The sequence below is a fragment of the Lampris incognitus genome, chromosome 1 (assembly GCF_029633865.1).
Source record: "Lampris incognitus isolate fLamInc1 chromosome 1, fLamInc1.hap2, whole genome shotgun sequence".
Lineage (NCBI taxonomy): Eukaryota > Metazoa > Chordata > Actinopteri > Lampriformes > Lampridae > Lampris > Lampris incognitus.
This window is the reverse complement of record NC_079211.1, coordinates 146,626,363-146,653,760: the sequence shown is the minus strand read 5'-3', so window position 1 is coordinate 146,653,760 and position 27,398 is coordinate 146,626,363. Positions and strand designations below refer to the sequence as shown.

At 46.5% G+C, this 27,398-nt stretch overlaps 1 protein-coding gene across 1 annotated transcript; it reads left to right on the top strand.

Moving 5' to 3' along the window:
• The first annotated feature begins 289 nt into the window (after nucleotides 1–289).
• Nucleotides 290–26,764, top strand: LOC130112783 (uncharacterized protein K02A2.6-like). The gene is made up of 3 exons (XM_056280272.1): nucleotides 290–302; nucleotides 24,047–25,955; nucleotides 26,188–26,764. The coding sequence occupies exons 1-3, from the start codon at nucleotides 290–292 to the stop codon at nucleotides 26,762–26,764; spliced, it is 2,499 nt and encodes an 832-aa protein (XP_056136247.1).
• The last annotated feature ends 634 nt before the right edge of the window (nucleotides 26,765–27,398 follow it).

Genomic DNA, 27,398 nt, shown 5'->3' with positions numbered 1-27,398 from the left:
AAAGGTAAGAATTTTTTTGTGGTCGGCTGGGGAAGAAGAGTTAAGAAGCTGACTGATGGTATTAAAGGGAATTCTGGGGGTGCACTGGTTGGCAGAGATTAGCTGTGAGAAATAATGGTCCCTGGCTTCCTTTACCTTACAATAGTATGAAGTTAATGAGTCTTAGAGCAGCGAGTAATGAACCTGCATTTTACTGGACTTCCATTTGTGTTCAAATATTTGGTTCTTTTAAGGCTACAAATTTCTTTTTCTGAAAGAGGACTTGAGTTTAGTTTTGATAGGTGCAACGATGTCCAGGACAGGTAAGCATAAGTGATTAAAAACGTGCAACTGGTCATTTGTATTAGTAAGAATGGGCAAATTAACACTAGCAGTGGTAAATGGTGAGGAGAATGACTGAGCTTTGTGTTTTTTAAGGACACGGAACTATAACTTTTTTGGTGTGTGTGTGTGTCGGCCCTGTGATGGCCTGGCGGCCTGTCCAGGGTGTCTCCCCGCCTGCTGCCCATGACTGCTGGAAAAGGTTCCTGCATCCCCGCAACCCTGAGAGCAGGTTCAGTGGTTAAGACAATGGATGGATGGATGGACTATACCTTTTACTGATGAGGTTTTATAGTAGCTTGGAAAACTGTATTAAGCAGGATACACCTATGGTCAGAGACAGCAAGATCTCTAATGGAGAGACTGTTTAGAGTCAAACCAAGCGTAAAAACAGTTGTAGGTTGGACCATGCATATCTTGGATAAAATTGTAGGAATCAGTAATATTTAAAAACTTGGTTGCAGCATGATTTGAGTTATTGTCAACCTGAAAGTTAAAATCTCCAACGAGCATAATTTTATCGTACTTAAGAACCACGGAGGCCAAGAAGCCTGAAAATTCAGTAAAAAAAAAAAAAAAACCCAGTAAAACACAGGGTTAAAAGTTGGGGGTCAATAAATAACAATATAGAGAACTGGAATGACAGAGTCAATTTTGAACATCATTACCTCAAAACCTGCTAAGTTATTAATAGAAATAAGGCTGCACTTATACTGATTTTTGAAAATTACTGCAAGGCCTCCGCCATGGCCACTTACCCTAGGGGAGCTGAAGAATACATAATTTGGAAGACAAAGTTGATTCAGCTAGCTGTGATCACTTGGTCTTAACCGTGACTGTCAGAAATAAGAAATCAAGGTACTCAGTAATAATAAAACCATTTAAAATAACGGTTTTGTTGGTGACTGACCACACATTAAGCATTTTAGCTTTAACAGATTCAGATGCAGTGGGAAGAAACCGGCAATATAGTAGGTTCTGATGGTTAATACCACCAAACTTTGAATTAAGGGTCCATTACTTGTGGTGTACGTCAGGGGTCGGTTTTAGGTCCAAAACTGTACATTCTGTATTTAAATGACACATGCAAGATATCAAAAATATTGAAATTTGTTCTATTTGCTGATGACATGAATATATTTTGTTCTGGTGAGAATTTACAGCAGCTTTTGGAGGTGACCACAATAGAAATGGAAAAAAACAACGTTTATGTTGTTAGGAAATCCCTTAATAAATACCAAAGTAAAAGTACTGATAGACAATATCCAACTAGAAAGAGTATATGAATATAAATTTCTAGGTGTGATACTAGACCACAAAATGTGCTGGAAACCTCACATAACATATGTGCGAGCAAAACTGGCAAGGAGCATTGCAGTCATGAGAAAACCAAGTCACATTCTGGATCATAAATCATTGCACATTCTGTATTTTTTAAATTTATTTTACCATATCTGAACTACTGTGTGGAGATATGGGGTAACACCTACAAAACCAACCTACAACCATTATGTATACTACAAAAAAGAGCCATAAGGATAGTTAATAATTTAGGATATAGTGAACACACCAACAACCTATTTTTAAAGTCAAGTGCCTTGAAGTTCAGGGATTTAGTAGAATTTAACACAGCACAAATAATGTTCAAAGCAAGAAACAATCTACTACCGAGTAATACACAAAAAAATATTCTCAGATAGAGAAGGGGAATATAATTTGAGAGGGAAATTAAACTTCAAGAAAATATGTGTCTGAACAACTTTGGCCCACATCTAGATGCTATCTGAGTATTCTTCATCCAGCCATGATCCAAACCGCTTATCCTGCTCTCAGGGTGGCGGGGACGCTGGAGCCTATCCCAGCAGTCACTGGGCGGCAGGCGGGGGAGACACCCCGGACAGGCCACCAGGCCATCACAGGGCCACATATTTTATAACTCCATTATAATTGTGTTATCCTCTTTCACTGTTGTATTGTGTAAATTGTGTGAACACAACATCCACTGCACGCTGTCCGTCTTGGGAGAGAGATCCTCCTCTGTTGCTCTCCCTGGGGTTTCGTCCTATTCTTTCTCCCTGTTAAAGGGTTTTTAGGGCAGTGGTTCTCAACCTTTTTGGGGTCCTGGACCCCCTGCGTATTTTTGATCTACCCTGAGGACCCCTCCACCTGATCTTGGGGGAGGGGGGTTGCAATTTGATAGAAACAGTAGAAACTGAATTTTAAATTGCAGTATAGCATTTATTCACTCTTTGGGGCAAAAATAAGAGCTTTCAGTTGTAACTTAGATATAGTTAACAAAACAGAACTCTTATGCAGTAACTTTCAGATATATGTAACAAAACAGGATATGTATTCAGTAACTCCCAGATATGTGTAACAAAACAGAATTCTTATGCAGTAACTTTCAGATATATGTAACAACAGAATTTTTATGCAGTAACTTTTAACAATGCAAACGGGAGCAAGATCTCTTATTAAAATACAATAAATTACACTTGTGAAACAGATGTAATTAGAGAAAAAAGTCCTGTTACCCTTTATAGTTTAGGTAGATAAAGGTCTCAGTCACATTTGAGTAAAATAATCCTATTTCTATAAATGTCATAGGATTTTTTTAAAAGATATTTATTTTCACGGACCCCTTGCAATTACACCACGGACCACTAGGGGTCCGCGGACCCCGGTTGAGAAACACTGGCTAGCATGAACCCGACCCAAGCTAACGCCGAAGCTTCTTGAGGAAATGAACAAAGCGGGTCAACACAATTCAAACCTTGTTGGACCCACAAGTTGACCGTTATTACCTGACTCGGTGGAACCACTTGTGACAACCGAGACAAGCTACACGCAAGGCCTCAACTTCGCACCCCAACCTCTCGATGACTACACCTTTTTTTTTTTAAATGGCGGGAGAAACTAACGATCTAAAGGAAAAGCTTAACGCTTCGGCAAACAGGGCGAGAAGGCAAAATCTAGGGCTGGTTGGCTTTCCAGAGCGGAGTTGAGAGGGAAAACGCAATCGCCTTCCTACAAGAATGGCTCCCGAAAATACTAGGCCTACAGACCGGGGACTCGACTGAGATAAGAGCGGGCTCACCGTACACTCCAGCGGCGTCCCGATGAAGGCGGCCGCCCGGGGGCCCCGGTGATCCGTCTGCTTCGCTTCGCATACGTGACGAAAATCCGGCGACTCCCGATATGACGATATTCCGAGATACCGCGTCCACCGCTCTCCACAAGGAAACAAAAACGTCTCCTCTCCGGGGTCGGCAGAGAATTACCTGGGGAAACACCACCCGGAAGTGCTGGCTTGACGCCGCGACTGTCACGGACCCTTTTTGATCAGGAACTTGAACGACGCACACGGATGTCCTTTGGGCATCATGGACGGACGCGTACTAAGTGCTTCTTAATTGGCTGTTCTTTCGTTGCTGATGAGTTATTCCAACTTGCTGAATAAATACTGTAGCGAATTCGGGGGACACCGCAACCACAGGAACTGCCGCGGCCGGGAAGCGAACCCGTATCGCCCGCACCGCAGGATACGTCGCTAACCGCTAGACTAAAGGGTCAGACCCGCCGGTCAGCGTGTCTTCTTATCCATGCACGTTACACTATTCTGACCTAATTTAGGCAGCCTAGTTTCACCTGCTAGGGTAGTGTAGGCTGTTACTACGCATGACACCGGGAAGAAATAGGCCAGTTTCCGCTCTTACGGGGTGGGTGGGTTTGGAGGGGGGGGTAGCACACAGGGCAATTCTTTTATTTGAAATTGACTCACCAATATTCTTATACTTCTTTGATTTTTTTTAAAAATTTATTTTCATGCCTCCTTTTTTATTCGAGCTACCTCTCATGCATGGTACAGCCAAACCATGTTTTCAGTTGTCACGCTATAATTGTAGTTGCTGTGACCTACCAACTGCATCCATAACACTCATATGTGCGCAGCCATATGTTTTTAAGCTGGAACACTAACGGACTTAACCAACTGACCAAGCGACGTAAAATCCTCTGCTTCCTCAGAAGGCATACAATTGATGTGGTTTATCTACACGAGTCTCACCTATATGACACAGAGCATTGCAAATTAGAGAAACAATGGCAAGGCCAAATATTTTATTCCTCTTTTACCTCTCGCGTGCGTGTGTGCGTGTGTGCGCGCGGGCGGGGGGGGGGCTATTCTGATAGGGAAAGGGGTTCCCTTCTAAGCAGAACAGGTTGAGAAGGATAGGGAGGGCAGATATATTTTAGTCAGGGGGCATATTGGAGATCAACTGATCACTATGCTTAACATCTATGGACCAAACCAAGACGACCCTAAGTTCTATGTGAATCTCTTCTTTAAAGTATCATGCGCCCCCACGGAGTTTATAATTGGTGGCGATTTCAATCTGGTAATTATGAACAGGTCCTCCTCCACTCCTAAACCTTAAACTTCAGCAGCTAAAACCCTTAAAACAAGAACTTTTACACCTATCTTTACTCGGTATTTGGCAGGAAGGACATAAATCTCAACGTGAATATAGCTTCTACTCGCATATGCACAGCAGCTACTCTAGGACTGATACCTTATTTATTCACGCAGCAAAACCCCACCTTGTATCATACTGTGAATATCTAGCCAAGACACGCTCAGACCACACACCCCTTTCGCTTCAAATGGCTATTAAGGACCCCCATACAAACTCCAAAATGTTGGCCATTCCCCAACCACCTAGTCAATGACAGGGCCTATAGCAAATTAATTAATGAACACCTGGACCGGTACCTAATGTCAAACAGAAACTGCTTCTCCATGTATCGTTTGGGAGGCCCTCAAAGCTTATATAAGAGGTACCATAATTAGTTACTCTTCCTGGGAAAAAAAACAATATCAATTCAAATTAAACTCTTTAGAGAAGGACATTAAAGAACTTGAAAAAGCAACATTTTCAGTCACAATCACAGACAATTTTAGATCAGTTGATTATCAAAGAGACGGAATATAAGACTATTACTACACAGGAGGTGAAGAACGCATGGCTCGGCTGAAACAACATTATGAACAAGGCGATACAGCAGGGAAATTGTTAGCACGGCAGATAAGAAGGGAGGAAGCAGCTAGACGTATTCCAGCCATTAAGCGGTGTGACAGGGGGAGTTGGTCCGCAACCCAACGCTCATAAATCAAATCTTCTTAGACTTCTACAAATCTCTTTACTCCTCACTGGGTGAGAAGACACGGGACATGTCTGAATTTCTAGATATCCCTAAACTATTTCTATATATCCCTAAACTATTAGAAACAATGAAAGGAAATCTCAATCGTGAGATAACCAAACAAGAGGTATTAGATGCCATGGTGCAATTGCCCTCGAGTAAAGCTCCAGGGCCTGATGGATTCTCAATAGTTTTCTTCAAAACATTTGCTAATAAACTAATAGACCCTCTTCTAGACATGTTCAATCATTCCATAGTAAATAACCGGTTACCTGAAACCCTGGAGCAGGCCCTTATTATAGTTTTACCAAAATCAGGGAAGGACCCTGATCTGTGCAAATCATATAGCCAATCTCACTTTTGTCATCTGAATATACGGTTTGGGAGAGTAATCCCTGCACTCATCAGTACAGGCCAGACTGGATTCATACAGAACAGTTCCTTAATAGACAACATAAAGAGATTCCTTAACATACTGCACTGTGCCAAATCCATAGAAAAACCAATCATAGCTATCTCACTAGATGCGGTGTAGTCTTTTGACCACGTAGAGTGGCAATTTCTCTTCACGGTCCTTTGCAGAATGAATTTCGTGCCATATACTATACTAAGGTTGACACACATACTTTATCTTAACCCTTTTGCTAGAATACAGACCAATGCAGTTATATCGCCACCCTTTCCCCTATCATGCGGCACCAGACAGGGTTGCCCCCTCTCCCCCCTACTCTTCACGCTAGCAATTGAACCTCTTGCTGTTGCAGTGAGGTCGCATAACTCTATCCCTAGGGTCACAGTGGGGGACGAGAAACATAATTTCTCTGTATACAGATGACATAATTTTGTTTCTTTCCAACTTAGATTCATCCATGGCTGCCCTCACAGATCTCTTGCTTAAATATGGTGTGATTTCCAGATATAAGATTAATGGACAAAAAAGTGTGGCCATGCCACTTAATTCTTTAGCAGAAAAGACCTCAAGGACCAACTTTCCCTTTCAGTGAAACACTCACTTCATAACATATTTGGGCTTAAAGATCCCTAACCAGTTAGATAAAATTTTCTCCCTAAACCATGACGTACTGCTTAAAAAGGTGGAGAAGGACCTGGACAGATGGATGCAGTTACCAATTTCTTTGATTGGGCGAGTAAACTGTATCAAGATGAATGTCCTACCTAAAGTGACGTATTTACTTGTTTCAATCCCTCCCCATACCTATACATAAGAATGTCTTCAAAAAACTGCAGAGGATAATATCAACATTCATCTGGAGGAGGAAGGTCCGTAGAATAAAAATCAAAACTCTTTACACTACCCCCCCAGCATGGAGGATTAAAACTCCCTGACTTTCAGCTGTATTACCAGCTGGCTCAGTTCAGGGCGTTATGGCTCTGGGAGACAGAGCCAGTTAACCCCATCCATCCATCCATTATCTGAACCGCTTATCCTGCTCTCAGGGTCACGGGGATGCTAGAGCCTATTTCCAATCCAGCAATCATTGGGCGGCAGGCGGAGAGACACCCTGGACAGGCCGCCAGGCCATCACAGAGCCCACACACACAATCCCACCCCCCCACACACATTCATACCTAGGGACAATTTAGTATGGCCGATTCACCTGACCTACATGTCTTTGGACTGTGGGAGGAAATCTGAGCCCCCAGAGGAAACCCAGGCAGACACGGGGAGAACATGCAAACTCCACACAGAGGACGACCCGGGATGACCCACCAAGGTTGGACTACCCCAGGGCTCGAACCTAGGACCTTCATGCTGTCAGGCAACCGTGCTAACCACTGCGCCACTGTGCCGCCTATGGAGTCTTTCTGGTGTAAAATAGGTTCTGTGAATAATGTTGAACTGCAAAAGATTATGGCGGCTGTTATACGAGAAGTTGAGCGCCTTCTCACCAAGCGATTCCCATTCGTTTTCTTCAAAGGTATAATTTAGGTCTTGCTCCCATTTTATCCTATTGTTTAGGGGTTTAGTCTCTGTGAAGACCAAGATTCTAATATAAGTTAAGGATAAGATGCCTTTGGGTTGTGTGATACCTTTTAGAATATCATTGATTGGGAGGGGCTTTAGTAAAGGGAAGTGTCCTCCCTGACGTGTGCTGACATAGTGTGTAATCTGCAAGTATTTGAAGAAATGAGTAGTAGGGAGGTGGAAGGCTCTACAAAGCTGTTCAAAGGTCATACAAGTTTTATTATCATAAAGGTCCCTACATTTTTTTATTCCCCGGATGAACCTCATCTTGGTTATGCCATCTCTAAGTGCATTTGCCAAAGCAGGGTTAGCGTGGAAGGGCGTATTACTGTGAACTACAATAACATCATTAAGATGTGTCTGAATGTCAAACCAAATTCTGGCTGTGTGTTTGGTAAATGGGTTATCACTACCATATTTCAGAGTATGACATGACTGGCGGCCTGTCCAGGGTGTCTCCCGCCTGCCACCCAATGACTGCTGGGATAGGCTCCAGCATCCCCGCGACGCTGAGAGCAGGATAAGCGGTTCAGATAATGGATGGATGGAGACTCCATAGGATAATAAATGACTCAATTTCAGATCTTTGCCCGAGATGCAAAACAGAGACAAGTAACCTTATTCATATGTTCTGGGAATGAAATAAAATAAATCTTTACTAGGGCTCAATATTGGACATTCTTAAAGAGATCACTGGATTTGAGATCCCCTAAATTAATCTTACGAGGCGACACATCTGACATCCCACTTGACGAAAGAAAAATGGTGCGGTTCGTCAAGCTGGCCATGATTGCTGGTAATAAATGTATTGCTTTGTTATGGAAGCGTGCAGACCCCCCTCCTAATTCTATGTGGCGTAAAGAAATTTCATCGTACATGGCTTCAGAAAAAATTATGTTTAATCTCATAAGAAAACCACATCTCTTTGAAAATTACTGGGCCGGTTTCAGGAATTACATGGGTAATATTCCACAGTCTGTCATTGTGATGATGTTTTGAATGTTCCGGTAATATTGTGTACATGTGTTTATTTCTCCAATTGTACCCCTTTCTTCATCTTTCTTCATTTTATAATTACTATTGTCACTACTGTTTTTTCTTACTTGTACTTTTTTCATTTATCTATGTGTATGTGTGTATGTATAGATATTATTATTTTTTTAATTTAATTTTTTTCATTTCTTTTCCTTTCTGACTCCATTGCCTCTATTATGGCCCTTGTCTGGTGGAAGGAATGGGGGGGACTGGTCTCGGGATATTATTACCTTTATCAAGTTGATTTTTTTTCTCTTAGCCTTGACAATTCAACTTTACGTTTTCTACTGTAAACTTATGTGTACATGAGGAAAACCAACAAAATAAATTCTTTAAAAAAACAGACAATTCTTGATTGACGTATTTTGTAAATCAAAGATCTCTCAGGGAAACCCATTCTACTATCGCCCAGCCATACGGGAATGTTTTCAGATCAAAATGTAAAAATAAAAGTTTAACACCTCTTCCACAAAGTGTAAAAGTTGACTGTTCATGTGAGAGCACACAAAGCCAAGCGTGACCTCGGTTGCGTGAACCATCGGGACGCCGTGGTGGAGCAGAAACCGCGAGAGCCAGATCAGACTCCAGAGAGTCTGAGTGGTGTCCCAGCAGCCGCTAGATGACAGTAGCTCACATCGTCCTCGAGTCCTGCATCCTCCATGAGGTGGAGCACAATGGAGCAGTGTTGGGCCGACACTGGGGGCCTTGTGCTGGATCCCTCGCTCACCCCTGAGGAGTCTGGATGTGCCGTGATTAAAATGAATAACACGCTTTTTGTCTTTGCAAATGTTTGACTTTCTGACATGGCCATTTCCACCCTTAAATGTGCTGGCTGGAAGTCACGCTGTTTTATTTTTCGCATTTTATCATAAGGTTGAATTCTTCAGGCTACTTTTTAAAAAGTCCTGCCTGCAATCTCAATTATGTCTTCAAATAGGTTTTGCACAGAACAGTTTTTCAGGTCTGCCAAATGTTAAATGAGACTACTTGACTGTGACCACAAACTCAGTGTGTGCATTTATTTGATGACTAAACCTATTAAATCGTGTTGCATGTACACTACCGTTCAAAAGTTTGGGATCACCCAAACAATTTTGTGTTTTCCATGAAAAGTCACACTTATTCACCACCATATGGTGTGAAATGAATAGAAAATAGAGTCAGGACATTGACAAGGTTAGAAATAATGATTTGTATTTGAAATACGATTTTTTTTACATCAAACTTTGCTTTCGTCAAAGAATCCTCCATTTGCAGCAATTACAGCATTGCAGACCTTTGGCATTCTAGCTGTTAATTTGTTGAGGTAATCTGGAGAAATTGCACCCCACGCTTCCAGAAGCAGCTCCCACAAGTTGGATTGGTTGGATGGGCACTTCTTTGAGCAGATTGAGTTTCTGGAGCATCACATTTGTGGGGTCAATTAAATGCTCAAAATGGCCAGAAAAAGAGAACTTTCATCTGAAACTCGACAGTCTATTCTTGTTCTTAGAAATGAAGGCTATTCCATGCGAGAAATTGCTAAGAAATTGAAGATTTCCTACACCGGTGTGTACTACTCCCTTCAGAGGACAGCACAAACAGGCTCTAACCAGAGTAGAAAAAGAAGTGGGAGGCCGCGTTGCACAACTGAGCAAGAAGATAAGTACATTAGAGTCTCTAGTTTGAGAAACAGACGCCTCACAGGTCCCCAACTGGCATCTTCATTAAATAGTACCTGTTAGAGCCTGTTTGTGCTGTCCTCTGAAGGGAGTAGTACACACCGGTGTAGGAAATCTTCAATTTCTTAGCAATTTCTCGCATGGAATAGCCTTCATTTCTAAGAACAAGAATAGACTGTCGAGTTTCAGATGAAAGTTCTCTTTTTCTGGCCATTTTGAGCATTTAATTGACCCCACAAATGTGATGCTCCAGAAACTCAATCTGCTCAAAGAAGTGCCCATCCAACCAATCCAACTTGTGGGAGCTGCTTCTGGAAGCATGGGGTGCAATTTCTCCAGATTACCTCAACAAATTAACAGCTAGAATGCCAAAGGTCTGCAATGCTGTAATTGCTGCAAATGGAGGATTCTTTGACGAAAGCAAAGTTTGATGTAAAAAAAATCTTATTTCAAATACAAATCATTATTTCTAACCTTGTCAATGTCTTGACTCTATTTTCTATTCATTTCACAACATATGGTGGTGAATAAGTGTGACTTTTCATGGAAAACACGAAATTGTTTGGGTGATCCCAAACTTTTGAACGGTAGTGTATATGGTTTTAAAGGAACATTTCATTTTTTTCCATCCATCCATCCATTATCCAAGCCGCTCATCCTGCTCTCAGGGATGCTGGAGCCTATCCCAGCAGTCAGTGGGCAGCAGACGGGGAGACACCCTGGACAGGCCACCAGGAAATCACACAGGGCCAAGGTCGGACTATCCTGGGGCTCGAACCCACAAGCTTCTTGCTGAGATGTGACCGTGCTAACCGCTACACCACCGAGCCGCCCTTCATTTTTTTCCATCACGGGAACAAATACACACAGGACCACCACTGGACTCAGCTTTACAAACGTGTCTTATGGGACAAGTGAACTAGAGCGTTAAAAACGTGTCCCTTTAAACAACAAACCCCCCTAGTGTGTCAGTCAGACTGTGTCCATGACTGTCCACTATCTATGACTTCCCTATTGTGCTGGCAGGCTAGTTTATGGATGTTACTACTACCTACGGTAAGTATGGCTGCTACTTCCTGCCGGCTGAACCAGGAAGTAGATCAGCAATGCCATCCACCATTGATCCTATTGGACCTTTCACATCATAACTTTTAACTTGCCCTTTGGTTTTCACTTCCAAATATGTGGTTTAGATATCCATCCATCCGTCCATCCAGCCATCCATCCGTCCATCCGTCCATCCATCCATCCAGCCATCCATCCAGCCATCCGTCCATCCATTATTCGAACCGCTTATCCTGCTCTCAGGGTCACAGGGATGCTGCAGTCTATCCCAGCAGTCATTGGGCGGCAGGTGAGGAGACCCTTGGGCAGGCTGCCAAGCCATCACACACACACACACACACACACACACACATTCACACCTAGGGATAATTTAGTATGGCTGATTCACCTGACCTACATGTCTTTGGACTGTGGGAGGAAACCGGAGCCCCCGGAGGAAACCCACACAGACACGGGGAGAACATGCAAACTCCACACAGAGGACGACCCGGGACGACCCCCAAGGTTGGACTACCCCGGGGCTCGAATCCAGGACCTTCTTGCTGTGAGGCGACCGCGCTAACCCCTGCGCCAAAAGTTACGTTTGGATGAATGATAAGTGCATTTCACACGTGGCTGTCTCACCATAACCATGCTGTGTTTACCAGGGAACCGGACTGTTTTAACTCTCCATCACACCAGTCCTGCACACCCAGACTGCCTTGCTCCAGAACACCAGTCCTGTACACCCAGACTGCCTTGCTCCAGAACACCGGTCCTGCACACCCAGACTGTCTCGCTCCAGAACACCAGTCCTGCACACCCAGACTGCCTCGCTCCAGAACACCAGTCCTGCACACCCAGACTGCCTTGCTCCAGAACACCAGTCCTGTACACCCAGACTGCCTCGCTCCAGAACACCAGTCCTGCACACCCAGACTGTCTCGCTCCAGAACACCAGTCCTACACACCCAGACTGCCTCGCTCCAGAACACCAGTCCTGTACACCCAGACTGTCTCACTCCAGAACACCAGTCGGTACTGAAACAAAGGTCAAAGGTTAAATGTCAGAGGTCAAACCAATCTGTCTTAGCGTCTCTCCCTATGAGTCTCCAGATGGAGAGAGAGACAGAGACACAGCGAGAGAGAGACAGACTGAGAGACAGAGTGAGACAGACAGACAGAGAGAGACAGAGAGCGAGACAGACAGAGAGAGAGAGAGAGAGAGAGAGAGAGAGAGAGAGAGAGAGAGAGAGAGAGAGAGACAGACAGAGAGAGACAGACAGAGAGACAGACAGACAGAGAGACAGAGACAGAGAGAAACAGACAGACGGAGACAGAGAGATAGAGATAGAGACAGGAAGATAGAGATAGAGACAGGGAGACAGAGAGAGAGAGAGAGAGAGAGAGAGAGAGACAGAGAGAGAGAGAGAGAGAGAGAGAGAGAGAGAGAGAGAGAGAGAGAGAGAGACAGGGAGACAGGGAGCTAGAGACAGAGACAGAGACAGGGAGACAGAGACACAGAGAGAGAGAGAGAGCGTGAAGAAAACTCCATTCACTGTGTTTTCATCTATCTTTTTTTTTTTTGCTTTTTGCTTTCTTCTGGTGCTGTTCAATCTATTCCAGAATCAAACTGCCCGTCATGTCATCTCATGTCATGTGAAGTCAAGTCAAGACAGTTTTATTTGTGTAGCCCAGTATCACAAATGACAAATTAGCCTCAAGGGACTTTACAGCAACACAACATCCTGTCCTTAGACCCTCGCATCGGATAAGGAACAACTCCCTAAAAAACCTCTAACAGAGAGAAAGAAGAGGAAGAAACCACAGGGAGGAGCAACAGAGGAGGAGCTCTCTCCCAAGACGGACAACGTGCAATGATGTTGTGTTTACACAATTCACGCAACACAACACTGAAAGAGGGTAGGAGAATTGTAATGGAACTATAAAATATATGAATACCCAGATAGCATCCGGATGTGGGCCACTTCAGGCAGTGATGCGGCACTGATGGTCTTCTTCTGGCCCTGACAAAATGGATGTGAGCCTGAAGTAGCCCACATGTATATATGTCTGTGAATGTTCTCATTCATCCAGGTCATGGTTATCCAAAGGAACTGAATCAAGTGCAACTGGACTTGGTATATATCCGTGAAGACGTTTCGCTTCTCATCCAAGAGGCTTCCTCAGTTCGTGCCTTTCTGACTAGACCAAGCTAGTCTAGTCTTGACTAGACCAAGCTAGTCTAGTCTTGACTAGACCAAGCTAGTCTAACAAAGTACAGGATATGAAAATAGAAACAGAAACAAATAGAAATAAAAGATAAATAAGAAATTGAAATAAGAATTAAATATACCTACAAGCATGGATGCACATAACACCGTACCTATACTGCACTACCGCAGCACACAACAAGCAGCACAAACAAAACCCGGCAGGGCCAGTCCAATGACCATTAACTCCGAGTGTCTGACGGTCTGAGTCTGAGGGAGGAGTTGTAAGGTTTGATGGCCACAGGCAGGAACGACCTCCTCTGGTCCTCTGTGGTGCTTTTCGGCAGAATGAATCTGTTACTAAAAGTACTCCAGCACGTCATGGAGTGGGTGGGAGACATTGTCCATGATGGTACGTAATTTCAACAGCGTCCTCCTCTCAGAACCCGCCACCAGATAATCCAGTTTCACCTCCACAACGTCACCGGCCTTGTGGGTCAGTTTACTGAGCCTGTTTGAATCCGCTACCCTCAACCTGCTGCCCCAACACACAACAGCAAACAGGAGAGCGCTGGCCACCACAGACTCACACCGCATCCTGAGCGTTGTCTGGCAGATGTTGAAGGACCTCAGCCTCCTCGGAAAGTAGAGACGGCTCTGTCCCTTCTTGTGGAGGGCATCAGTGTTCTGAGCCCAGTCCAGTTTATTGTCTATAAGTCAATGCTACCAGTCTGTAGTCCTTGGAGTCCCTGGGATGTGCCGTTTTAGGCACAGGAATCAGGCAGGATGTCTTCCACAGCATGGGGACCCATTGAAGTCTAAGGCTCATGTTGAAGACATGGTGAAGCGCTCCACGTAACTGGGGGCACACGCTTTGAGCACCCTGAGGCTAACACCACCCGGGCCTGCCGCCTTGCTTGTGTGATGTCTCATGAACTGTCTTCTGACTTGGTCAACCATTAAGCACACTGTAGGTGTTACAGGTGGTGGTGGTGTCATCAGGATGGAGAGGGCCATCAGTCCAGGAACCCAGGGAGGGGGGGGGACTGGGCCACCACTGGAGGCTGGGAGGATGTAAGAAGGAGGAGGGGGAGGGAGGGGCAGTGAAGTTGACGGTTGGTGAGGGCAGGCAACAGATGAGACGGGGGAGGACGGGGAGGGGTCACTGTGTTAAATCTGTTAAAAAACACATTAAGTTCATGGGCCCTGTCCAAGCTGCCCTCCACTGCTCTGCTGCCAGTCGGCCTGAAACCAGTGATGGTTTTCGTGCCACTCCAGACCTCTCTCAAGTTCTGCTGGGAGTTTTTGCTCCAACTTCTTCCTGTAGTTATCTTTAGCCTCCCCGATTCTCACTTTGAGGTCCCGTTGTATTTTTCTCAACTCATTCTTATTGCCAACTCTAAAGGGCCTCTTCTTTTCATTCAGGATGGCTTTGATGTCCTTCGTTACTCACGGCTTATTATTTGAATAAGTAATAGCCAATAATGCTAAGATTTTCACTGGGAGTAACGAAGAAGGACAGGATTAGGAGCGATTATATTAGAGGGACCGCTCAGGTTGGACGGTTTGGGGACAAAGCAAGAGAGGCAAGATTGAGATGGCTTGGACATGTGTGGAGGAGAGATGCTGAGTATATTGGGAGAAGGATGCTGAATATGGAGCTGCCAGGGAAGAGGAGAAGAGGAAGGCCAAAGAAGAGGTTTATGGATGTGGTGAGGGAGGACATGCAGGTGGCTGGTGTGACAGAGGAAGACGCAGAAGACAGGAAGAAATGGAAAGGGATGATCCGCTGTGGCGACCCCTAACGGGAGCAGCCGAAAGTAGTAGTAGTAGTAGTAGTAATAGCCAATAATCTATACGCTATAAGCTCACTGGCAGAACAGTGGTTGGTAAATTCACTGAGACAGAAACCGACGCGCCATGCAGTACAAGGTGTGAAGCACTCAACGTAAAAGCAACTAATTGTAAATCGAGCGACGATCTACTTTGCAGCTTTCTTGGAAAGACAGAAAACAATATGTCGGTTGTTTTCCGTCCATCCATTATCCAAGCCACTTATCTCAGTCAGGGTTGCAGCATGCTGTACAGGCCACTAGGCCATCACAGGGCCGACACACACAGAAACAGAATTGCCTCCAGGGGCGTACGGGTAGCGTGGCGGTCTATTCCGTTGCTAACTAACACGGGGATCGGCGGTTTGAATCTCTATGTTACCTCCGGCTTTGTCAGGCGTCCCTACAGACACAATCGGCCGTGTCTGTGGTGGGAAGCCGGATGTGGGTATGTGTCCTGGTCGCTGCACTATCGCCTCCTCTAGTCGGTCAGGGCACCTGTTCAGGGGGAGGGGGACCTGGGGGGGAATAGCGTGATCCTCCCACGCGCTACGTCCCCCTGGTGAAACTCCTTACTGTCAGGTGAAAAGAAGCAGCTGGCGACTCCACATGTATCGGAGGAGGCATGTGGTAGTCTGCAGCCCTCCCCGGATCGGCAGAGGGGGTGGAGCAGCGACTGGGACGGCTCGGAAGAGTGGGGTAATTGGCCGGGTACAACTGGGGAGAAAAAGGCGGAAAGATCCAAAAAAGAAGAAGAAACAGAATCGCCTTCAACAGTTCACATACTAGCCTACCAAACAGGTAAAGCACCCGCAATCATCCAGCCAGCCAGTCAGCCATTATCCCAACCGCTTATCCTGCTCTCAGGGTCGCGGGGATGCTGGAGCCTATCCCAGCAGTCACTGGGCAGCAGGGGGGAGACACCCTGGACAGTTTGCCAGGCCATCACACAGCCCCCCCCCCCCCACACACACACACACATTCATACCTAGGGACAATTTAGTACGGCCGATTCACCTGACCTACATGTCTTTGGACTGTGGGAGGAAACCGGAGCACCCGGAGGAAACCCACGCAGACACGGGGAGCACATGCAAACTCCACACAGAGGACGACCCGGGACGACACCCAAGGTTAACCACTGTGCCACTATGCCATCTGCAATAATCAATTTGCCTAAATGTAGGGAATAAAAATTATATCTCTGCAGAATTCTTAAATGTTTAGCGAAGGGGTTTATTTGAAATACTGGATGCAATCAGGGTCAACACATGAGTGCTACTGCAAGCTATACTGGCTAAGTGCTTGCCAGCTAAGGGCTGGTTGTTTTCCAACTATTGTAAATGCACGATAAAGTGAACTATCAACGAAAACAAGAAGAGGCATAGAAAATGAAGAAGAGAAGCAAGAAGAAGAGAAACACTGTTCAAAGTGAAATTATCTGTGCTAGAATTCACTAGAACCTGATCAATTTTCTACAGGTTACATAACAAGTAAATCCCAATGTCCAAAATGGCTCTCTGACAAGAAATCTGCAGTTCTCAAGCTCTCATTGTGTGACCAGTGAAGCCTCATGGCCATTCTCGGATTTAAAAGCAACAATCTCAATATTCCTCATTAGTCCTGCTTTATCTGCTGGTTAGACACAACAGCTTCGCTTCTTCTTCAAACTCAACACTACCTGCTTTCTTCTTCCTCATCTGGCTACTGTGATGAAGATGGAAAACACTATGCACCCTATCATTTTCCCTGGGAAAGTCCTACCAGACAACAGCCATCCACATCACATCCCACTCAAGTCTGCAGCATTTGGAGATTTGTGGATTAGACGTTGTCTTAAATACACCAGAGAGAGAAAGTATCAACATGAACGTTTGCTTGCATGTAAATCTCCAGGACTGTAGCGCGCGCGCGCGTGTGTGTGTGTGTGTGTGTGTGTGTGTGTGTGTGTGTAAGAAAAACACTAACAAAAAACACTGACAAAGGAGATCAGTGAGTATCCGAAAGGGGCTACACTGAGCTATGTCTCCATCTCCATGAGCTATGGTTACATCTCCAATGGCTGGGAGAGCTAGCGTTGGATCGGCTGGGACAGCTTGGTCTGCCATGTCCGGTGGGCCCAAGGACCATGGCCTTGCCTGGAGCTGCACCCGAAGAGGAAGCACCGACAGCAGGGCAGGCTAAGCTTACTGCTAGCCCAAGCAGACCAGCAGTTCCGACGGTCATCCTGGCTGGCGTTCGTTCTCTGGACAGGGATTTTTTTTGGACTGTGTTGCACTGAATGAACTGTGTTGTTAACTGTTTGTGTGTTGTTGTTTTTTTGCTTTGTTCTCTCAGTTTCTGTATGTTTTTGGTGGTGTCGTTTTTGGAAGTTTTGGATGTGTGTTTTCATCTTTTGTGTCGCACTGCTGTGGGTTGGGTGAAACGAAATGTTGTTTCCGTTGTGTACGCAAGTACGTGAAAGAAATGACAATAAATTGTTCCTGATTCCTGAAAAGCTGAAAACAGGTTTTCAGCTAACGATCCTGGGTGTGTGTGTGGAGAGGCCTGCAGGGCAACACGAACTCCAGGAGACCCACACTGCAGAGAACCATCAACTCACTGATGACCCGAACGTGTTTTACTGCAGGTTTGATAAGCCTGCTCTCACACCCCTCACACTCTCTAGCCACGTCACACAACCAACTGCACCCACTGCCAGCCCCTCCCCCCTCCCCACTGACCCCCACCCCACCCCCCACCTGCACTCAGGACCTGTGAAGAGGATGGGAGGCAGCTCTTCCAGAGACAGAAGATAAGGAAGGCACCAGGCTCGTACAGCGTGACTCCCTCCTGCCTGAAAGTCTGTGCGGACCAGCTGGCCCCCATCTTCACACTGATCTTCACACTGATCTTAAAAAGATCACTGGAGCTGTGTGAAGTCCCCTCCTGCTCCAAAAGCTCCACTATCATCCTGGTCCCCAAGAAACCCTGTATCTCTACATTAAATGTCTACAGGCCCGTCGCCCTGACGTCTGTGGTCATGAAATCCTTTGAGAGACTGGTATTGTCCCACCTGAAGGATACCAGAGGCCCCCTACTGGACCCCCTGCAGTTTGCCTACCGGGAAAACAGGATTGTGGATGATGCAGTTAACATGGGACTGCACTACATCTTGCAACACCTCGACTCCCCAAGGGACATACGCAAGGGTCCTGTTTGTGGACTTCAGCTCAGCGTTCAACACCATTGTCCCAGATATTTTCCCCTCCAAACTCACCCAGCTCATTGTACCAACCCCCATCTGCCAGTGGACTAAACACTTCCTGACAAACAGGAGGCAGCTGGTGAGGCTGGGGAAAAATCACATCCAGCACCCGGCCAATCAGCACTGGCACCCCCAGGGATGTGTGCTCTCCCCTCTACTCTTCTCCCTCCACACAAATGACTGCACCTCAGGTGACCCATCTGTTAAATTCCTGAAGTCTGCGGATGCCACTACCATCACTGGCCTTATCCAGGATGGTGACGAGTGTGCATATAGACAGGAGGTTGATCAGCTGACCCTCTAGTGCAGTCACAGCAACGTGGATCCGAATACACTCAAAACTGTGGAGAGGAGAGTGGACTTCAGGAGGAGCCCCCCAACACTACCCCCCAACATACTCAACAGCACTGTGTCTGCTGTGAAAACCTTCAGATTTCTGGGATCCATTATTTCCCAAGATCTAAGGTGGGTGTCCAACATAGACACAATCATCTAAAAGGCCCAGCAGAGGATGTGCTTTTTCCAACCAACTCAGGAAGTTCAACCTGCCTCAGGAACTGGTGATTCAGTTCTCGCTGCAATAATCCAGTCTGCTCTCTGCACATCCATCACTGTCTGGTTTGGATCGGCCACTAAACAGGACAGGGACAGACTACAACAGACAGTCAAGACTGCAGAGAAAATCATTGGTACCAACCTGCCCTCCATTCAGGACTTCCACATCGCCGGACGCAGGAAACTGGCAGGCAACATCACTGCAGACCCATCACACCCTGGTCACAACCTGTTTCAACTCCTCCCCTCTGGTAGGCGCTACAGAGCACTGTACCCCAAAACAACCAGACATAAAAACAGTTTCTTTCCATAGGCTGTCATTCAAATGAACACTGAGCACTGCCATAATAAATCTAAGCATGCTGTATATACTGTATATCATATGTATAAATGCATATTCTGTCATGTCCACCTTCCTCATGTATGGAAGTAACCTGCTAACATATTCACTCCAGCATCTTTGCACTCTGCCCCATTGCACTATTGCCTTCCTGTTTCACCTGTATATATAGCCATTCCTTGTATATATTCCTGAAGATTATTGTGCTGTTATTCTATGTAAGAACATTAAGAGCCACTAAAACCAAGTCAATTCCATGTATGTACAAACATACACAGCCAAATAAAGATGATTCTGAGTGTGTGTGTGTGTGTGTGTGTGTGTGTGTGTTAGCAGTGTGTGTGAAGCGGGCCAGAGGTGAAGCTCTGCAAATCCTTCCTGCATAAACAAGGGTTGAATTCGTTGCAGGGACAGTGTGTCTCTCTGCAGTGCTACGATGCCTTAAAAAGGCAAACCGCAATCATGAGAATTTGGATGTTTTACAATGGTCGAAGTTCATGTCTAAGGTTTATATTTTATAAAAAGAATTTACACCCATAAATAATCCTAAATGGTGTCCTTTCTACTTCTGTGCAAAAAACCAGTCTTGACTGGTTAGGAGATGGACTAAAATCTTCTTTTATTCAGTCACAGCTCGTTTACTCGTGGTGCCGTTTCCACTTAGAGAGACGCGTTTGTGACGTTGATCCAGACAGTGTGTGGATATGATTCACCCACACTGATTCATCCACACTGATAAGTATTGATACGGTGTGCAATATTACCATGTCGGATGAATCAGAATCAGAATAATTTATTCATCCCCAAGGGGAAACTTGTTGATCACTTTTCTTTCTCTAAAATGAATACGCACGCTACCCCTGGATTATTTTAGTGGTGTTACAACAAAATCCGGGACCATCAAAAACGGGGACCTGCACATGAACGTTTTCTGTGCGTTCGGGATCACGTTTGATTTGGAACTGAACGCTGTGATTCGTGGCATGAAATGACCTGTTCTGACCACCAAGTGGCGCCAAATCCACCAAAACGGAAGAAATGAAGGATAACCAGTTTCAGAAGGAGTCGAAGGGCTTGGTTTGGGGAAAACAGCTCCAGACACACTGAACAAATGTACTGCTGCAAAGCGTCTTAATCAGGGACCCGTTGCACTAGTTGTGTGGCAGCCCTTGCTCACACACAACTAACACGTAACCTTTTAGTCGTCACTAAAATATTTACCAAGAATGAAAATCACACTGAATAAAAATGGGTTGCGCCACTCCTACTAGTTATTACTCAGAACTCAAGTGTTACTGAATTTTTAACAGTCCTGCAGTAATAACTTGATGCATGAGCTCATGGGAAATTAATAACAGCCATAAAGTATGATTAATATCAATCGATTTACTTTGATCGATCTTGTCACTGAAGAAAAACAACGGAACATTCCAGTGCTGGGAATTATGGTCTATAAGTCTCGTTTCAGAGAAGTATTCCTAGGCGGGGCGTCCGGGTACTGTGGCGGTCTATTCTGTTGCCTACCAACACGGGGATCGTCAGTTTGAACCCCCCCCCCCCCGTGTTATCTCCGGCTTGGTCGGGCATCCCTACTGACACAACTGGCCGTGTCTGCGGTGGGAAGCCGGATGTGGGTGTGTGTCCTGGTCGCTGCACTAGCGCCTCCTCTAGTCGGTCATGGCGCCTGTTTGGGGGGAAGGGGGAGGACTGGGGGGAATAGCGTGATCCTCCCACGCGCTACACCCCCCTGGTGAAACTCCTCACTGTCAGGTGAAAAGAAGCAGCTGGTGACTCCACATGTATGGGAGGAGGCATGTGGTAGTCTGCAGCCCTCCCCGGATAGGCAGAGGGGGCGGAGCAGAGACCGGGATGGATCGGAAGAGTGGGGTAATTGGCCAAGTACAACTGAGGAGAAAAAGTGGGGAAATCCCCCCCCCCCTCCAAAAAAAAGTATTCCTCGGCTACAAAAACATGGCCGGCCCCCAGGAACAAATCTATCCATTAAAAAGAAAATGTTAGGCCCTACAACTGGCGTCCATCCATCCATCCATTATCCAGACCGCTTATCCTGCTCTCAGGGTCACGGGGGCAGCTGGAGCCTATCCCAGCAGTCATTGGGTGGCAGGTGGGGGGGGGGGGGACACCCTGGACAGGCCGCCAGACCATCACAGATCCAGTTGATGAATCTGACAGGTGGTCAATGACAAGAGCCCCTTTTTGGGCTCATCACTACCACCCCTAGTGGCTGTTTTCATCCCGGTACTTCACCTCTGTTGACTCGTTGACCCCCTGACCTCAACTCGCATGCCAAAGCAGGGAAAGCAATTTCAACCCCCTCAGCACGCCTCTGTTGTATCCAGACCTGGATTGAGCGGATCCCCCGGGACTCATCTGAAAACCCGGTGTGAGGTGCGATGCCCCGGAGGCTGTCTCAGTACCGGGCGTGTTCAGGGGACCGGGTCGGCTGTACTATGTGCTGTAGTACAGGCGCTCTGTGTGTCCTATCAGGACTCCTGTAGGAGACGTAGTTGCAGGAAAGATGCTGATGCAATGATTACAGCTCCAGGAAGCACATTCCTTTAACACACACACACACACACACACACACACACACACACACACACACACACACACACACACACAAACACACCAGACAGCCCCCGCCCAACACACACACACACACCTATCACTCTCTCACAAAAACACTTACAGAGACAAATGTTCACACACACACACACACACACACACACACACACACACACACACACACACACACACACACACCTATCTCGCTCTCATAAAAACACTTCTAGAGACAAATATTCATTCACACACACACACACACACACACACACACACACACACACACACAAACACACCAGACAGCCCCCGCCCAACACACACACACACACCTATCACTCTCTCACAAAAACACTTACAGAGACAAATGTTCACACACACACACACACACACACACACACACACACACACACACACACACACACACACACACACACACACACACACACACACACACACACACACACCTATCTCGCTCTCATAAAAACACTTCGAGACAAATATTCATTCACACACACACACACACACACACACACACACACACACACACACACAGCGGTCCATAGATTACAATCCTGGCGCTTTCAATGATTAATTACCTGCTGACTCCATTATTGATGCCGTGTTTGTGTGGACTGGAGAAGCCTCGCTGAATAATAGATTGAAGCTGGACCTGACTGCTGCTTTTGGGGCTCAACAGAACGGGGGGGGGGGGGAGAGAAAGGGAGGGAAAAGAGGAGTCAAACAAACAGAAGAGGTCAGAGATAGGATAGTGTCTGGCGGCCTCTCACCTCCTCCAACTCCCGACATCTTCGTCACTTCCTCCTCCTCATCCCCAACAGGGCAGCAGTCATCTAAATGAGGCCGTCGTCTGCTGTTGGGGTCCGAGACGCTTTTATACAAAGGAGATGAGACTCGTCTCTGCATGAGGGTCCCTTAGGAACAGCAAATGGCATGTAAATTCATGCATGGGTCGGTTGTAATATTCTGGCCCTGTAATAAAAGTGTGAGTCCTGTTTGTCCATTAGTGATTAGGTAGTGAGTGTTTCTGTATGTCTGTTGTAATGCCACTAGGGGGTGAGGTGTGCCGTCACGTAGACTCAATGCTGAGAAAGTCCACCGGTGTCACTCTTCAATACAGAAGAGACCAAACACGTAAAGCCCAAATCAACTTCCGCAGGCCAGATGGTGGAAAGTGACTGCGAAGGCAGCCGGTATGAATCACACAAACAGCGTCCTTTAAAGAACTCTGGACGTAATGAGATGCCATCAGTGTTGGGCAGTAGCGGCGCTACTGGTGTAACTGCATTTCTCAGTAGCATAGTGGTCGCGTCGCTGTTTTCTGAACCAATAGCTTTTCAGTAGCAAAGCTATTTTATTGCTCAAGTAGTGAGGAGCCCCTGAACCCGGCTAACACGTCCTCAGTGGAGGATGTAGAGACTGAATACTCGGGGGACGCCCCACCCATATCCCTGGCAGAGGTCTCTGAGGTAGTTAAGAAGCTCCTCGGTGGCAAGGCACCGGGTGTGGATGAGATTCGCCCTGAGATGCTGAAGGCTCTGGACATTGTTGGGTTGTCTTGGTTGACACGCCTCTTCAGTGTCAAGTGGAGGTCGGGGACAGTACCTGTGGAGTGGCAGACTGGGGTGGTAGGTACCCTATTTAAAAAAAGAGAAAGAGTAAAGAGAAGAGTAGTCTATCTCTTGAGCCAGTCAAAATCAAGTTAGAGACTTATACAGGCGACCCAGTCAAGGTGATAGGGGCGGCACAGGTGAAGGTAGTGTACCAGCAGCAAAGACAGAAGCTACCGCTCATAGTAGTGAAAGGAAAGAGTCCCAACCTGTTAGGTAGAGGCTGGTTGGAGGAGATACAGCTCAAGTGGAAAGAAATAAAGAGCAGCCACAAAGCAAGAGAGCTGAAACACATGAAAGCGACAGAGAACGCCCCACAGACAGAAAAGAAGACAACACTGCAGCAAGTGTTAGGTAATCACGAAGAGATTTTCAAAGACAAACTTGGTACTTTGAAGGTGCTAAAGCCACCATCCATGTGAACGCTGACGCTGTCCCACGATTCTTCCGCCCGCGGTCTGTCCCCTATGCTATACGAGCAAAGGTGGATGAAGAAATAGACAGACTGATAAAAGAAGGCATAATCACTCCAGTAAAATACTCAGACTGGGCAGGGCCAGTGGTCCCTATTCTCAAACCTGGGGGAACCGTCAGACTGTGTGGAGACTACAAGCTTACCGTAAACACTGTCTCCTCACTCGAACAGTATCCAGTTCCTAGAGTGGAAGATCTCTTCACAGCACTATCCGGGGGTAAACAGTTCTCTCAATTAGATATGAGTCATGCATATCAACAAATACTCATGGACGAGGAATCCAAGAAATACTTGACAGTGAATACTCACCGTGGGTTGTTCACGTACAATAGACTTCCTTTTGGGGGGGGGGCGTCCGCACCAGCCATTTTCCAAAGGACAATGGAGAGTTTGTTACGCGGGATCCCTCTCGTAGCAGTATATCTAGATGACATCTTAGTCAGTGGCGTCGACGAAGCTGATCGCCTGAGAAATCTGGACGCTGTGCTGACTAGGTTGAGAGAGGCTGGGTTGCGTTTGAGGAGAAGCAAATGCACCTTCATGCAGGAGGAGGTTGAGTATCTGGGGCACAGAGTGGACGCGCAGGGGCTCCACCCGGTCAAGAAAAGAGTAAAAGCCATCATGGAAGCTCCGACCCCCACAAACGTCACAGAACTCAAGTCTTATTTAGGTTTACTAAATTACTACAACAAATTCCTTCCAAACCTGGCAACCCTGCTCGCCCCTCTCCCCGAACTTTTGAGACAAGATGTGCGCTGGATGTGGAAAAAGCAGCAAGAGGAAGCTTTTCAAAAATCAAAGGGCTTGCTCAACTCAGCAGCAGTGCTGGTGCATTACAGTGCAGACCGAGACGTGATCCTGTCCTGTGATGCCTCACCTTACGGCGTGGGCGCTGTGCTATCCCAGCGGATGGAGGATGGAAGTGAGCGACCCGTGGGGTTCATGTCTCACACACTTTCCCCAGTGGAAAAAGGATACTCGCAACTCGACAAAGAAGGCTTAGCTGTCATCTTCGGCATCCAGAAGTTCCGTAAGTACTTGTATGGAAGAGCTTTCACCATCTATACAGATCACAAACCCCTAAGCTACCTGTTCAACGAGAAGAAACCTATTCCACAAATGGGTTCACCGAGAGTACAAAGATGGGCTGTGTACCTGAGTGCTTATGAATACAAAATGCTCTACAAGCCAGGAAAACAACATGCCAATGCGGATGCGTTCAGCAGACTGCCGGTGCCGGAGACAGGACAGGAGGGGGACACCACGGAACAAGTCTTGATGATGGATCTACTGGATGACACACTCCTGGACACTAACCGGATCAAGCGCTGGACAGCTAAGGATGTCACACTATCTCGAGCTCACGAGTACGTCTGGAAAGGGTGGCCTGCCGAGACAGAGACTCACCTCAAGCCGTATCATCAGAGGAGACGGGAGTTGAGTGTGAGAGTTGGTTGTGTGCTCTGGGGAGCTAGAGTAATCATACTGACCAAAGGTAGAGACACCGTACTGAAGATACAACACCAGACACACGCAGGGATGACGAGAATGAAGGGGCTCGCCAGATCGTATGTGTGGTGGCCTGGTATGGATCAGGATGTGGAGAAGGAGGTTCAGTCATGTGAGGAGTGTCAAACACACCAGAAGGCACCACCCGCTACACCGTTACACCCCTGGGAGTGGCCGGAGGAGCCTTGGTCCAGGATTCATGTGGACTACACAGGACATTTCATGGGAGAAATGTTCCTACTGATTGTGGACGCACATTCAAAGTGGATGGACATCTACCCCTGTGAAATCAGCCACATCACAAGCGACAATCGAGAAACTACGTCAGAGCTTCAGTGTCTTTGGACAAAAAAGCTAGTTTCAGATAATGGAACCTGTTTCACGAGCGCAGAGTTTGAGTCTCATGAAACTGAATGGAGTACATCATGTGAAGTCAGCACCGTTCCACACTTCCTCGAACGGGCTAGCAGAGAGGGCAGTGCAAACTTTCAGGGGGGGGATGAAGAAGATGAAAGGAGATACACTGCAGACCTAACTGTCAAGATTCCTGTTCAGTTATCGCATCACACCTCATGGGACTACAGGCTTGTCACCTGCAGAGCTGATGATGTCACGCCGACTCAGATCCACTCTCGACCTCCTCACACCAGACGTGAAAACAAAAGATCAGCAAAAGCAAATGAAACAGAAACAAGCCCACGACGGACACACCAAACTGAGGAGTCTTGCACCTGGAGATGAAGTATTCATTCGGAACTACTCCTACGGTCCCAAATGGATCCCCGCCGTCGTCGAGAGCTTATCAGGTCCAGTGTCCTATACTGTCACTGTTGGAAGTGGTCAGACCATGAAGTGGCATGTGGATCAAGTTCAAACCAAACTGACACACACCGCGCCTATTGAGGTGACTGGACGAGACCCAGTGCCAGTGGTGAGCACTGAGGGAGGTTCTACGGGCCCTCTACCTACAGCATCGGATGTGAGTGAAGAACCACCTACAAGTGAGTTACTGGAGCCGCCGCCTGCTTCTGAAGTGCAGAAGAGACTGGACTTACCTGTGGTGACTGAGGTGAGGCGTTCAGGAAGAGAGAGACATTCACCCTCACACCTCAAAGACTTTGTTAGAAAGTAGTGAGATCTTTTCCAGGAACAGAGCAACAATGCGCTCTGATCTCACTGGAAGGACGTACCTTCCTAGTTAGAGGAAAAAAGAGTTCCAGTTCATTGTGATATTGCAACGTGATGTTGAAACAGCTGTGTTAGAGAGAACAGTATGTTTAGTTAGCTGAATAGAACTGCATTACTAGTTTCAGCTTAAAAGGGGGGGGGTATCTTGAACTAGATATACGTTATACCATCAGGCCGCTAGAGGGCGCTCCTACCTTACCATTAGTTAGATGATACAGTATAACTGCGGAGTGCTAGACCAGTTCAGACTACCCAGACAGGATGTACATGTAATAATGTTCCATGCTGCAAGACGTTCATTAAAAGAAAGTAAACATTGATAAATGCGTGATCGGTTCATCAACCAAAGTATAACAGCACCACAAGGCGACATCACTAGCCGCTCGGCTAAAGGGGCTCTGGCGTTCGGCCAGTGAGTCTTTTTGTCAGTTACAGTAGTCACCCTCTCCCGGAAGCGCTTCGTTATTCCCGTGCTCCGAAGAGAATTCTGAGGATCTGCGCGCCTGAGGACACTTCCAGATCCCACCGCTACCACCAATTTCCGCCCGCTGCGGGATTCGATCTGACGTTGTACTGCA

Bases quoted from the DNA above. Each gene is read 5' to 3' on its own strand.
- LOC130112783 (XM_056280272.1), top strand. The intron at 25,956-26,187 runs GTCAGAGCTTCA...ATTCCTGTTCAG, and splicing joins AGCGACAATCGAGAAACTAC to TTATCGCATCACACCTCATG.